Source organism: Armigeres subalbatus, chromosome 2 (genome assembly GCF_024139115.2).
Source record: "Armigeres subalbatus isolate Guangzhou_Male chromosome 2, GZ_Asu_2, whole genome shotgun sequence".
Classification (NCBI taxonomy): Eukaryota; Metazoa; Arthropoda; class Insecta; order Diptera; family Culicidae; genus Armigeres; species Armigeres subalbatus.
Window position 1 is genome coordinate 256,148,053 of NC_085140.1, and position 15,411 is coordinate 256,163,463.

Sequence of the window (15,411 nt, forward strand, 5' to 3'; positions counted from 1 at the left end):
TCCGAGTATTGTACGCAGCACTTTTCGCTCGAAAACCCCGAAAGCTCTCCGGTCCGCCTCTTTTAATGTCATGCTTCATGCTTCAAAGGGCCACTGGTATAATCCGAGTTTTGTATAGAGTAAACTTCGTTTCCGTCTGCATGTTGCGGGACCTAAGCTGATTACGTAATCCGTAAAAGGCCCTATTCGCAGCAGCAATACGTCTTTTCATTTCATGGAAAACGACATTATCACGTGTCACAAGCGTTCCAAGATAAATAAATTCTTCAAAAACTTCAAACACATCCCTATCAGGCACTACCTCTGCACCAACACCACTAGGTCTTCCCCTATCTCTACCTGCCACCATGTACTTTGTCTTGGTAGAGTTAATGGTTAAGCCTATCCTCGCCGTGTCCCTCTTCAGTGGGACAAAAGCCTCCACTACTGCTCTGCGATCGATTCTAATAAGGTCGATGTCATCCGCAAAACCCGGGAGCATATGCGACCGTGTGATGATAGTGCCGTTCCTCTGCACGCCAGATCTCCTAATAGCGCCTTCGAGTGCAATGTAGAAAAATAAATTCGAAAGTGCATCACCCTGCTTCAATCCGTCTAAGGTCACAAACGAGGTTGACACTTCGTCTGCAATCCGAATACTCGATTTCGAGCCATCCAGCGTTGCACGTATCAATCTAATCAGTTTCGCCGGAAAACCATGTTCGGACATTGTCTGCCATAGCTCATTTCTCTTCACAATTTCTCTTCAAATTAATGAACAGATGGTGAGTCTGCAAGTTATACTCCCGGAATTTATCAAGGATCATCCGCAGCCTAAACATCTGATCCGTCATTGATCGGCCAACACGAAAACCTGCCTGGTATTCGCCGACTAAGGACTCCTCAAGCGGTCTCAGTCTGTTAAACAGGATACGCGACAGGATTTTGTACGCCGAGTTCAGAAGGGCGATCCCCTTTCTCTGTGCCATTTCTTATAGATTGGGCATATGAGGCCATCCAACCAGCCGGCAGGCAGTTCTTCATCCTCCCATATTTTCTGGATAATGTGGTGGATTGATTCCAACTATTGGAAGCAAAATAATTACATTGACAATATCTGGAATGAAATCTGCATTGCGTTGGTTGAAATCGCCGAAAAATGTGATTTTTTGTTTCTGGAGGTAGGCATGACAAAATTTGCTCAGCTAGAACAAAAAAAACTGCGTACAAGACTTCAGTTATTACAACGAAGAATCTTTTCACCAAGGTATCTTTCTGTTAGCGTGTACTGAACCATATGGTCCAACTTCTCATGCTGTCGATCTTCCACCTATGGGACACTATGTTCTTTACACTACATTACCCGCCCGTTCCGGTCTCTAAGATCATGGTGTCCCATGATAGTCTCATAGTCCGAGTTATCGAATTGACTATAGAAGTTTCTTTTGTCTTGCAGATCGTCAGCATCGGTTGTCTCATAACGGGGATAAAAGTTATGTTTCGTTAAGGGTTAATCTCGCGGGGTGTGTTCTCTGGAGTTTGACCAACGGCATTGACAAGTTGACTAATATCTCCTTCTGGGCTAAAACGGTCTATGTTCCAATTAGCGTTTTTTTTTGTTGGCCCTAGGTATGGTGAACAGCTGCTCGTGGCGCATACATTCTTATCAATTAAACTGGTAATATGTTTAATCTATAATCAGTACAGTAAATCTAAATGGCTCTCCGTTTGATTATAGTCACTTATAGTTTTACCGTGCATATGTGGAATGATTGACTAGTCACTGAACAAATACGCTTCAAACATACTGTCAAATTGAATTAAATTTTATTCAGCTCGTCTAATTAAAAACTCAATTGAGGCATGCTAAAATATGTCAACAGTCGATTTGCCACGCACCATATTTACCCGGGACAGCTCTTTCTTCTTCGCTAAAGCGCGCGCAAAGCTCAGTTTAGCTTATAATCTGTTGGTCTCGTGATTTTAATTTCAGTTTAAGCCGCGATGTGATCGAATGCGTTTCATATAAGTGTTAGTCGCTTTATTTGGTATGGACTGGTCTCGTTGTCTGCGACAGCTTCTTTCTCCGAGTTCGCTTTCGCGTCTTTCCTACCTCAGCCGCAGTCGAGTGTTCGGTTTAGGTTTCAACGTTGTTGGAAGTGCCTCAGTTGTTATTGTTTGGCGGCACTCCTCATTGCACATCATCTGCACTCCATCCATCACCACCTCCGCAACCGACAACGCAGGAGTATTAATTAGGATGTCCCGTAATAGTATATTTTTTTTTGAAAGACTGTTTGAGACCCGATTTTGAATATTCAATTCGTTTGAAGGCACTCCTATCATTTTAGGATGATTCAAGACTATTGTTCAATAGAATTCTAAAAACCTCTTCTCAATAATTTTTTTTTACATTCTTATTTCTTTCAATAAAGTTGCCATCTTCATTGTTCAACAAATCAAGACTAAATTTAAAAACAGCTCTGCAAATCATTGTTATCTATTATATAAATTTTGGTATGCCTACAAATCAGCATGCAATGATAAGTATTTTTTGTCAATTTATGAGTAAAAATACTACCACCGTTGCCTCCTCAATCCTTCTCCAAAATAAAAATATAACAAATAGCCTTTGATAAAATATTTGTAACAATTCGGTTGTATTTTTTTTCGAGAATTCTTTTCAGTTTTATGACATTGCATTTTTCAACAGGGACATTGCGACCTAAATAATTAGTGTTCAATGAAATTCGAAAACTTCAGCACCTTATACTCATTATCATCATTACAACAATGTAAAACATTGCAACACCCTACCGAAAGGTATCCAACGACAGCCATCGACGACGACGACGCCGGCATGAGCGCCCCAATGGAATGGGTGGCATTGCGGCGCACTCTCTGGTGATAGCACATGGCTCTTCGCCGCGGATCCTGCATTCATCTCAGAGCATCGGCGGCAGTCAGTTAGTTCGGTTTGCGACTGGACTTATCCAGATGAGCCCGCTCATCTAATAAAAAGAAACAGCGATGTAGTGTCACTACGCCGACTAAAGTGGTCATTGTGCAGTAGTTTGCCGGTTACGGAATAATGCAACGAAAGACTGAGTTTTTTAAAGTGAATTACACCGATCAGCCATCAAATGCGAAGCAATTAGTTAGTGAGGACAGTTGAAGTGGCTTGGTGGCATAAAAAAACTGTTTTCACTGTTTGTTATGGTGTGTCTGGGGCCGGCCCCAGTCTGTGGCGGAATATTTTGGCTATTTTCCGGGCGTGCGTGGAACAACGGCATTCCGTAGACAGTAAGGAATAGGGGGTTTCGTAAGCGCAAATTTGAATTACTTTTTTTTTACGGAGAAGAGATTTGCATCTGAACTACTCTCAAGTATGGCTGGAGATGATTACAGCATCGTAGAAGAACGGATCGGAGCCCAAAATGAGGTCTTCGATGTGGTCGAGGTACTCAGCAATGAAGTGGACCGAGTGGGAGAGGAGTTCAGTATGAACGATCAGCTGTTTGAGCCGTGGTCAGAGGGTCTGGCGCTGTATGGATACATTGGATTTGTCGTCGGTGGAGGAATATTGCTGAATTTGATTCTCATCAAAGGAATTCTGCAAGCAAAATATAGCGGTAAGCATTCCATGCGTGTAAAGAACAACAGAATATAATTAGCGTTGCGAAGAAAAGGCGATAATTAATTAGCTTTTTTCGATGATTCATGTGTAGAACTAAATGTATAAGTTGTGTCAAAATATGCTTCTGTGGCAGTGCATTTCAATATGCATGATAAAGGCTCCCCCAGACCTAAGCGATTACATCGCCGCGACGGCGACAACTAGTCGCCGCGATTCTATCGTTCGGTCGCTGCCGGCAATGTTCTATTTATGCTTCCATACCAACGCGCATCGCATCGCGTGTGTTTGGGGGAACCTTAATATGTGGCTTTCTCCGTTTAAAATTTTTCGATTATGAGTCTGTTGCGGAAGGCATTGACAAGTGCGTTAAACCCGGTGCTTACACCAGGAAAATACATTTTATTTGTCTATCGTTAGCTAAAAGGCTACATATATTAATTAGTTTACACACTTCCTTGCTTAAGAATACCTCCTCACTGTTCGTTCCAATTATTAGGGGTGTTCATGTAAAAAAAATAAAATGATTCTTCTTATTGGCATTCGCGAAGTCGAAGCAAATTCTGCTCTTCCCTCCTATGGGAAATCCCATTGCTATCTGTCAGAGTTTGAGTGAAACATGGCCGCCATCTCCTCCTCTCCGTTGCTCTACTGTAAAAACCCATAAAGAACTGTCATTGTTTGTGTGAAGAATTTTGCTTCGACTTCGCGAATTACTGCCGCCTCACCACAGCTTAGTATTTATTTAGCAGCTTAGCGTTCTTACCCCTAAGCTAAGGAGGGCCCCCGTTTGAAATTAATCAAACTAAATACGGAGTTTTTTTTTTGTTATTAAACTAATGCCGACATAGTTTGTCTACTGCCCACAACCGCATTGCCGTCCCATAATGTTAGAAAAAATCTAGCAAATATTTGATATGCAATATGATTAATAACCCCGAACAGCTGATGTGATTATAGATCATTAACTCCTTGTACCTGCGGTATTCTACGGTACGCAGTTTCGATTCGATCGAGTATTGTTTAGGATTTGTTTCCATAGTTGACTCTATTTTGGTTATTTAAGGAAAGGAAAAAAACTGGTTCTATAAAAGATACTTTAGTGACAAGATAAAGATTGTCGCTTCGATTCCCTTTGTTCTCCTGTCTGAAACATGTTGGCCACCGAACTGTCAAATCGTATGTATTTTTTCTTTATTGACATTTAGCACTCTATCCTCGCCAGCAATGGATGTTTCGGACAGCGACGATAGCGATCATCTTTATCATGTAACGGAATTATTATGCATCTCGAGATAAAATAGAATATTGCGGCTTCCTGCTGGTTGCTTCTCAGGTAATCGCAACGGTCACTAAATATGACAGAGTCAATGAAAATCTTACCAACCGTATGCACTTGCCATAATAAACACTCTCCATGTACTCAGTGACTCCGGTTGCCTCTCACTAATACAATCGAGCGAATCTATGACAAAAGGTCGAAAGGACAAAAGGTCGAAAGACAAAAGATCGAAAAGACAAAAGGTCGAAAGGATAAAAGGTCGAAAAGACAAAACGTCGAAAGAGACAGAAGATCGAAAGGACAAAAGGTCGAACGGCACAGAAGGTTAAACGAGACAAAAGGTCGAAAGGGCCAAAAGGTCGAAAAGGACAAAAGGTCGAAAGGGATAAAAGGTCTAAAAGGACAAAAGGTCGAAAGAAGCAAAAGATCGATAAAGAACAAGTTGATACAAGTTGGGTGTATTCCAAAAAAACGTCAAGATAGCCGCCGTGTTAAAAGATAGGCAGAATTTTCGCGCTCAAAACAAAACCACGTGATTTTCGCGAAATGACAGCAGTGCTCGATTGGGGTTAGGGACAAAAGGTCGAAAGACAAAAGGTCGAAAGGACAAAAGGTCGAAAGACAAAACGTCGAAAGACAAAAGGTCGAAGGGACAAATGGTCGAAAAGGACAAAAGGTCGAAAGGACAAAACGTCTAACGGGACAAAAGGTCGAAAGGACAAAACGTCGAACGGGACAAAAGGTCGAAAGGTCAAAAAGTCGAACGGGACAAAAGGTCAAAATAGACAAGAAACTGAAACGGAAAGAATCGATCTCGCACCAGAGTTGCCCTACACAGTTAGCAAAAACAATTGTCAACAATTGAATAATATTTATTTAGTGAGTACAACTAATAGATGGATGTTTGAGTCACTTCAATCTGTCAAAATGGCGCACGCCGCACATCAAATAAACCGGCGTGTATTACACGCTGGTGTATTTTCGATGCGCGTGCCTGCAGCGTGACAGATCGAAATGACATTTAGGAAGCCTAGATATTCACCTATGTTAAATACACTCATTGAATGAATTTAATTTATTTGTTAAAAATAGTGAAAAATAAAAGAGCATTTTTTTCTGCCAACTGTATAATAGGACAACTCTGTCTCGCGCAATACAAGCATTTTTTTTATTACCGAGCCCAGTTTTTTTCAAGGAAGATCCATCGGCGCTTTTTTTACCGAGTGTTTGGTAATGATTACTGACAGAGTGTAAAATAATCGAAAATTTTTGGTGACGTGCACCTCTCTTCACTTGTCAGCTCACTTCCAGACACATTCATAGTCGGCTCTGGACTGTCAATATTCGATTGAATATTGGTCATTGAATATTTATGTACGTTCTACAAATTGATAAATTATCTGAAATCTGAACAAGTTTTAAATGAGTAAAGTAGTTTATCACATAGAACTGAATCCGAATTTCATCCACGAGGCACTTTCAAAGGTAAACATCAATAAAAACAATGCTAATTATGTTTTTTCCTGCACACAGTAAGCACATTCAGTGACAGCCGAATGAATGAGTTGGTGGAGTAGTCGTCTGACTATGTCATTCTATGTTTTGAATAATCATGCGATGTTTGTCAAAATTCGGACTGAAATTGCTTCATGAAGATGAATATTGTATGCTCTGATTACTGATATGCTCAGTAATATTTGACATTTAGCCTTCGAGCGTACTGAACCGAGTGCTCGGTAAACCATTGATGTTATTTACTGAGGTGACTACCGAGAGCTCAGCTGTTGAGAATTCGGTAATTTATTTAAGTGTGTAGATGAATATCTAGGCTTCCTAAATGTCATTTCAACTCTGGTGCGAGATCGATTCTTTCCGTTTCAGTTTCTTGTCTATTTTGACCTTTTCTCCCTTTCGACCTTTTGTCCCGTTCGACGTTTTGTCCTTTCGACCTTTTGTCCCGTTCGACGTTTTGTCCTTTCGACCTTTTGTCCCGTTCGACGTTTTGTCCTTTCGACCTTTTGTCCTTTTCGACCATTTGTCCCTTCGACCTTTTGTCTTTCAACGTTTTGTCTTTCGACCTTTTGTCCTTTCGACCTTTTGTCTTTCGACCTTTTGTCCCTAACCCCAATCGAGCACTGCTGCCATTTCGCGAAAATCACGTGGTTTTGTTTTGAGCGCGAAAATTCTGCCTATCTTTTAACACGGCGGCTATCTTGACGTTTACCTTCGCAGTCGAGCCTGCGAGTGTAAGACCGCCGCAGCACTCTAAAAAAAGATAAGCGCGACAATATCTTTTGGTTATATGGATTAACCAAGGATTAACCTGAGAGGGTTGATGAATTAAATGAGTCATCGGCCCACTTCTGTATATAAATTTCTAGTTGACTTAGGGAAGATCCATTAATTACGTAACGCAAAAATCGCATAATGAACGCAAAATGAACTTTTGTTCGAATGGACGACACGCTCAATTGTCATAATCCATCGGGTGAGTGAATTTAATGAACTCCTGCACAGGTCTATAACCATATTTCTAGGCTACTAGACCATTTTTGGGCAATAACGAACACATCAACAACAAGAGATGACATTTGTTTTCATTTAATTTATTTAGTCTACATCTAAACAGATAACACTGAATCAACAATTTGACGCCACAATACAAGGTTCGAGGCCGCATCTCTCCATCCTCGAATGCGCCCCACGCTCGCCAAGTCGTTTTGCGCCTGGTCTGCCCATCTCGCTCGCTGCGCTCCACGCCGTCTCGTACCTACCGGATCGGAAGCGAACACCATCTTTGCAGGGTTGCTGTCCGGCATTTTTGCAACATGTCCTGCCCATCGTACCCTTCCGGTTTTACCTACCTTTTGGATACTGGATTCGCCGTAGAGCTGGGCGAGCTCGTGGTTCATTCTTCGTCGCCACACACCGTCTTCTTGCACACCGCCAAAGATGGTCCTAAGCACCCATCTCTCGAATACTCCGAGTGCTTGCAAGTCCTCCTCGAGCATTGTCCATGTTTCATGTCCGTAGAGGACAACCGGTCTTATTAGCGTCTTGTACATGACACATTTGGTGCGGTGGCGAATCTTTTTTGACCGCAGTTTCTTCTGAAGCCCGTAGTGGGCCCGACTTCCACAGATGATGCGCCTTCGTATTTCACGACTAACATTGTTATCAGCCGTTAGCAAGGATCCGAGGTAGACGAATTCCTCGACCACCTCGAAAGTATCCCCGTCTATCGTAACACTGCTTCCCAGGCGGGCCCTGTCGCGCTCGGTTCCACCCACAAGCATGTACTTTGACTTTGACGCATTCACCACCAGTCCAACTTTTGTTGCTTCACGTTTCAGTCAAAGTTCTGCCACCTTTGCAAATATTCGGCCGACAATGTCCATGTCATCCTCGAAACGAATAAATTGACTGGATCTGTTGAAAATCGTACCCCGGCTGTTACACCCGGCTCTCCGCATGACACCTTCTAGTGCAATGTTGAACAACAGGCACGAAAGTCTATCACCTTGTCTTAGTCCCCGGCGCGATTCGAACGAACTGGAGTGTTCGCCCGAAATCTTCACACAGTTTTGCACACCAGGGAAGCTGTTCTCGTCCATAATTTTCCATAGCTCCACGCGGTCTATACTGTCGTATGCCGCCTTGAAATCAACGAACAGATGGTGCGTTGGGACCTGGTATTCACGGCATTTTTGAAGGATTCGCCGTACAGTAAAGATCTGGTCCGTTGTCGAGCGGCCGTCAACGAAGCCGGCTTGATAACTTCCCACGAACTCATTCACTAATGGTGACAGACGACGGAAGATGATCTGGGATATCACTTTGTAGGCGGCATTAAGGATGGTGATCGCACGAAAGTTCTCACACTCCAGCTTGTCGCCTTTCTTGTAGATGGGGCATATAACCCCTTCCTTCCACTCCTCCGGTAGCTGTTCAGTTTCCCAGATTCTGACTATCAATTTGTGCAGGCAAGTGGCTAGCTTTTCCAGACCCATCTTGATGAGCTCATCTCCGATACCATCCTTACCAGCTGCTTTATTGGTCTTTAGCTGTTGGATGGCATCCTCAACTTCCCTCAAGGTGGGGGCTGGTTGGCTTCCATCGTCCGCTGAACTGACATAGTCATCTCCTCCGCTGCCTTGACTTTCACTGCCTGCACTCTCAGCGCCATTCAAATGTTCCTCGTAGTGCTGCTTCCACCTTTCGATCACCACACGTTCGTCCGTCAAGATGCTCCCATCCTTATCCCGGCACATTTCGGCTCGCGGCACGAAGCCTTTGCGGGATGCGTTGAGCTTCTGATAGAACTTACGTGTTTCTTGAGAACGGCACAGCTGTTCCATCTCATCGCACTCCGCTTCTTCCAGGCGGCGTTTCTTCTCCTGAAAAAGGCGGGTCTGCTGTCTCCGCTTCCGTCTATAACGTTCCACGTTCTGCCGGGTACCTTGTTGCAGCGCGACCGCCCGCGCTGCGTCCTTCTCTTCCAGAATCTGTCTACACTCTTCGTCAAACCAATCGTTCCGTCGACTTCGTTCCATATACCCGACGTTGTTCTCCGCTGCGTCGTTAATGGCTGCTTTGACTGTATTCCAGCAATCCTCAAGAGGGGCCCCATCGAGCTCACCCTCTTCCGGCAACGCTGCCACGAGATGCTGCGCGTATGCAGTGGCGACATCAGGTTGCTTCAGTCGCTCTATCGTCGTTGTTGATGACGGATAGTTTTGGGTGCAGTTTCACCATCACCAGATAGTGGTCAGAGTCGATGTTAGCGCCACGATATGTCCTGACGTCGATAATGTCGGAGAAGTGCCGTCCATCAATCAGAACGTGGTCGATTTGTGATTCTGTCTGCAGTGGTGATCTCCAGGTGTACGGATACGGGAGGCTGTGTTGGAAGTAGGTACTGCGAATGGCCATATTCTTGAAGACGGCGAAATCAATTAGTCGTAGGCCGTTTTCGTTCGTCAGCCGGTGGGCACTGGACTTCACAATAGTCGTTCTAAACTCCTCCTCTTGGCCAACCTAAGCGTTCAAATCTCCTATGATGATCTTGACGTCGTGGCTTGGGCAGCTGTCGTACTCACGTTCCAGCGGCGCGTAGAATGCGTCCTTATCATCATCAGTGCTTCCTGTGTGTGGGCTATGGACGTTGATTATGCTAAAGTTGAAGAACCGGCCTTTGATCCTCAACCTGCACATTCTTTCATTGATCGGCCACCACCCGATCACGCGCCTTTGCATATCGCCCATCACTATGAAAGCTGTTCCCAGCTCGTGTGTGTTGCCGCAGCTCTGGTAGATGGTATGATTACCTCTAAACGTTCGCACCATTGATCCCTTCCAACAAACCTCCTGCAGCGCTACGATGCCGAATCCACGGTCCTTGAGCACATCGGCGAGTATGCGTGTGCTCCCGATGAAGTTGAGAGATTTGCAATTCCACGAACCGATTTTCCAATCACTAGTCCCTTTTCGTCGCAGTAGTCTTCGCCGATGGTTCCGGTTCGTACTCTCTTGTTGATTGTTCGTTGCTTATGTTTTTTTTTTTGCTTATGTCAGGCTGGCTTGCAGGGCCTGACACCAAACCCCATAAATTTCCGGAGGACCATTCCTCCTTATTCCCGGTGGACCATGGTGCACAGTTTCACTTAGAGTCCCTCGCTGGCACTCGGACGATGATTAGCCGCCCCTAACATGGAGAACAGACGCTGTTGGTGAGCCGATAAACAATATCAGTTTAATCGGTTTAGATCGCAAATGACGTTTATACAGACGCGCGTTGTTATGCAAATCGCATATTGATGAGCTTTGTACGTACGTAGCCCACTGAACCTTATAGATATAAATAATTTATTTTCACTTACTTCATTCCTTTGAAGTGCTTATATGCCAATGATCTTATTATTTATTGCAACTTCATATCAATGCACTAATGTTAATAATAATCTAAATCTAAATAAAAATATCCCGGAGGTAGAAAAAAAACATGACTGTTGTTGATATTTCAACATCGTAAATAATGTGCGCAGAATCATTTGAAATGCTGCGTAATCGTTGTTATGCATGATCATTATCTGGATAATCATATGCAGTTTCCATGTAGGGGAAACTGGGGTAATATCTTCACCCCAGGGCAAAACGACCTTTTGACGTTTTTGAGGACATTTTCAGCAATTTTTCGAGCATATTTGCTACAACGCATGTAGTTCGGATCTCGAACTACCAGTCCAGCAGTAAACATTCCTGAAAATATGTCTGAAACACCGCCAAAAATGCCAAAAGGTCGTTTTGCCCCGGGGGTGCGTTTTACCCCAGTTTACCCTACGATCTACATGCAACAATGAAGTACTCAAATCTTATAAATGTTGAATGTATCGTAATTTGTAATATCGAAGCACTTGTTAATACTAAACTTTCTACATTATATTAATTATATTATGATTGTCAAAATTGCGCTGCATTTCAAGAGTTGCTAAGTAGCATCTATGGTAGGGTACCGGCATTTAGATCCAGAAGTTGAATGTTCAAGACAGGGCTTGTAATATTTTGTTTTTCATGTTCACAGTTCACTAGAACGTATTAAGGCCACTCCTCACAGAATACAAGTTTCAAAGAGCTCGCGTTTTCGGGGGCACACCACTCGATACGGAGGCGGCGCACAAGTGTCATTTTTGTAGATCTAGCTTTGCTGCGTTGCAGCATGCGTGAAATAAGAAAAATGACAGTTGTGCGTTGCTTCCGTATCGAGTGGTGTGCCCCCGAAAACGCGAGCACTTTGAAACTTGGATTCCGTGAGGAGTAATCTTAATGCTTACGGTATACGGGAAAAGCAAAATTTGTTTAAATATGTATAATGTGTTTACATGTAATTAATTCCAATGCTATTTACATAATAAATCTTGATATTTTCATCTATAACGCCCCTAAATCATATTTTACCATTTTGAGTGAATTTTTTGGGATGCCGACAACCGACCACTTTTTTTTAACGGCATAAAATTAACACTTGACCAAATTATTTTTAATTTTTTTCAATATCATCGTCGGGGTGAGAATGGATCATTGCTTTAGCTACATAGAGTTTCGCCAGCTATTAGCTTATGCCTTTAAGGTGATTATACAATCAAGTCATGTGGTGAATTTCAAATTCACCACACGGTTTTCTACTCCTAGTATCAAAAGTTCAAATCCAGCGTAATAATTTTTGCTTAATGCTGAAATTAAAGTCGATTGCTTAGCATGAGTAATCAAACGTTCTACGGATGTTTCATCCCCATGGGCGTTGTTGTTCTCTCAATTCGTGCTCTTGAAAAATCACTAGAAAAAGTACGTGGTTTCCAAGATGGCCAATTTGTGGCTTTGTTGTATAACCATCGGTATGCAAACATCATTATTGCGTGCAATTGGACAAAAGATATGAACCGAAAACAAAAGAGTGCCGACAACTGACCACCTTCCCCTATAAGTGCCAAAAAAGTGATTTCTCCTATATACATATATATTTATTGTCGGCGTAGCACCAACTTAGAATTCGGAAGTCCGAACTTCCGAACCGAACTTTCTTCCGAAGTTTTATCTGTCAAACTGTTGGATGCGTTGTTTAGCGCATCTTCAGGGGAATCCAGCGCACTACTTCCGAAGTTGGGAAAGTTGCCTGTATCTGGAGAAAAATCCAACTTCGGTATAAAAAGCGGTATAAATTTATTCCGGATACACAATATATATATATATTTTCAATAGGAGAGCGTCCACGAATTACGTAACGCTTAGAGGGGGGGGGGCGGTTGAGCGAAGTTTGACTATCCATACAAAATTTTTAGATGTTTTATACAAAAAGTGTGACACAAGGGGAGGCGGGTTGACAATGACCATTTTTTGCGTTACGTAATTAATGGATCTTCCCTAGGAAACAATAGAACAGGATTCTGCTTCGAATCCAAACGCGAACAAACCGATAAAGTAGAGTGCCCAGAAAATGAATGAGTTTTGGGCACGGGGCTTGCGTATAAAAAAACGAATTATGGCCATACATTTTGAGATTTTTTTTTAAGTTGTATGAGAAACAAGATTCTGCGTTGATGGCAACTAGTTGCGAGCAAATCGGTTAAGGATAAATGCCTAAAATTTGAGTGAGAATTTTTTACGCGTTTTTCATGGTAAAAAATATATTTTGGCCATAATTTTGGAGCCTATAGTCCGATCTGTGCACTTTTCAACAGGAAACAATGAAGCAAAATTGCGCGTCGAATGAAACCATTGCGAGTAAATCGGTTAATGATAAGTGTTTTTAGGCACTGAGGCATGTTTAGGCATGAGTGAGAATTTTTCAAGTAATTTTTTTTTGGCCATATCTCCGGAGTAGGGTGGCTCAAATTGGTATGGAAAAAACTTTTTCCAATTTTTTTATGGGCCGCCCTCTTATTCGGTTCTATTTGATGCCCTGATGATCTGGACAAAATTTCAGCCAAATCGATCAACGTTTGGCCAGTTCTAAACTCGTTGGAAGTTTATATGCAAAAATGTATGCAGAAACATTCAAAAACAGTGATTTGCAGTTAGACGGCACAATTTACGATGAAGAACTATGATACAGATAGGCATCTTACTGCTCACATATTTAAGCATTCAAATTATCAATAAATCAAATTAAATAATTACATTTTTATTTTTCAGGTGCCTTATATTTCGTTCTACAAATTGCAATTCTGGATATCTGCACGCTTCTGATAAGCATTTGGGAGCTGTTCTACATCGTCCACCAACAGTGGACATTCGAAACCGAACAGTGCACATTCTACATCGGTTTCGAGTCGTTCACCAACATTGCCATCGTTTACTTCATCATTGGACTGAACTTTCACTCGATCTCCACTTATAATCTGGCGCAGCAGATATCGACCGCCGATGATGAACTAACCAATCCGTGCCATGACATAGACTGCAGTTCCGACTACATGACTGCCGAGGAAAATAGTTACGAAGTTGCAACGGAAAACATCAGCCAAAAGCGATCGCTAACCATCGACTACCGGCATCGGAAAACCAGCATCCCGGTCATATGGCCTGTACTACTGATCTGGTTCATCGCCATGTCCGAATCGCTGCCCCTGTTTCTGTTTTCCGATGTGATCGCAACCGACGAGGATGTAAAGTTCTGCACCGTTCTGATCAACGATCGCACCAATCACTACATCATCCAGTGGCTAGTCATTTCCATTAGAATCGTGATCCCCACGGTTACGTTGATCGTCACCACCGGTATGACCATTTTCAAGTTCTTCCAAGGTAAAAGGTTCATACAACCGAACGAAATCGACGAAAATGTGGCATTCATTTTGAAGGTGTCGATTTTCCTTTCGCTGTCGTACGTTGCGCTATCGCTGCAAAAACTGTACGGATCTCTGCTGTTCGAAGTGCTCTCGAAACCGATACTCAGGCACAAGTATCCGGAGTTTGACAAACAATCGGGACTGATATTCTCGTTGCTGCACTACTGTTTGTCATTTGTGCGGCCGCTTGTGATCATCATACTTTGTAAGTTGAAACATAATCATATGGATATTACTTTTATCTATAAGGGCAGTGCGAAGGTCACGGATATGTAGTAGGATGTGAATAAATTTGTATATTTTTTTAAACCATAATTGTTCGATTTGTCCGAAATCCAATACCCATTGCCATTTGGATGGTGCTACCCCATTTATTCACCTGTTAAGGCCTGTCAAGGCTTGGCTCAACTAAGGGATATTTAAATACGGATGCCATATGATGGTTCCGGTTTGATGCAGATGTCCAATTAACATTTGTTATCTTACGCCAGCCAACTTGGACATTAGTGTTTCTGGTTTGATCAGTTGTAACGCTATTTTCCGGATATTATGTCACATTTACCTTAGCATGGCCCTTAAGGCGAAAATCGATCAGTAGGGTTTTAGCTGATCGGTTCTTGAGCGTCAGATGGCCTGTTGGGTGACCGAAGACCTCTTAAGTGTTTGCACGCCTTGCACGCCGCAATATCGGCAAGCGCGTCCCTTATTTATACCGATTGGGATGCCATAATTGGTATACGAAGCTTCCTACATGCTTCCTACATGTTCTACCGAATTAGGGACCCCACAGAGCTTATATGCTGCTTAAGATTTTCCCATTCAATCCAATTGTTCTATTGATCTTCCGCAATTCCATAGTACAGACTCTCGTCTATTGGGAGTTTCAGTCTAATTTGACCACGTTTTGATCCTGTAACATAGATAACACTGAATATACAATTTGACGCCACAATACACGGTTCGAGGCCGCATCTCTACTAAGGGCAATGAGGTGATAAAAAACTGGCACTAATACTCAACAAATCTGCGGCAGTGTTTTCCGGAATCCGGGTGGGAAACATTCTCGAAACCCATACACCCAACCGGCGGTTGTTAGATTTTCTAACAATTCTGTATAAGAATCTACCACCATCTGTATAAGAATTGGGCATATGCGAAATTGTTAGATGAGA

The 15,411-nt window shown here is 42.7% G+C and overlaps 1 protein-coding gene across 2 annotated transcripts; it reads left to right on the forward strand.

The window, feature by feature from the left end:
- Positions 1 to 1,969: 1,969 nt before the first annotated feature.
- Positions 1,970 to 14,538, forward strand: LOC134212106 (uncharacterized). Of its 2 annotated transcripts, none has more exons than XM_062689648.1 (3): positions 1,970 to 2,027; positions 2,693 to 3,611; positions 13,584 to 14,538. In XM_062689648.1, the coding sequence occupies exons 2-3, from the start codon at positions 3,368 to 3,370 to the stop codon at positions 14,513 to 14,515; spliced, it is 1,176 nt and encodes a 391-aa protein (XP_062545632.1). In that variant the 5' UTR covers positions 1,970 to 2,027; positions 2,693 to 3,367; the 3' UTR covers positions 14,516 to 14,538. The 2 variants fall into 2 exon arrangements, with proteins under 2 accessions (XP_062545632.1, XP_062545633.1); XM_062689649.1 differs by lacking the exon at positions 1,970 to 2,027 and having other exon boundaries at positions 2,693 to 3,282; positions 3,341 to 3,611.
- Positions 14,539 to 15,411: the final 873 nt, after the last annotated feature.

Excerpts from the sequence above, each read along its gene's own strand:
- LOC134212106 (XM_062689648.1), top strand. The coding sequence starts at position 3,368 with ATGGCTGGAGATGATTACAGCATCGTAGAAGAACGGATCGGAGCCCAA. Across the intron at positions 3,612-13,583 it reads TCTGCAAGCAAAATATAGCG|GTGCCTTATATTTCGTTCTA; the intron begins GTAAGCATTCCA and ends TTTATTTTTCAG.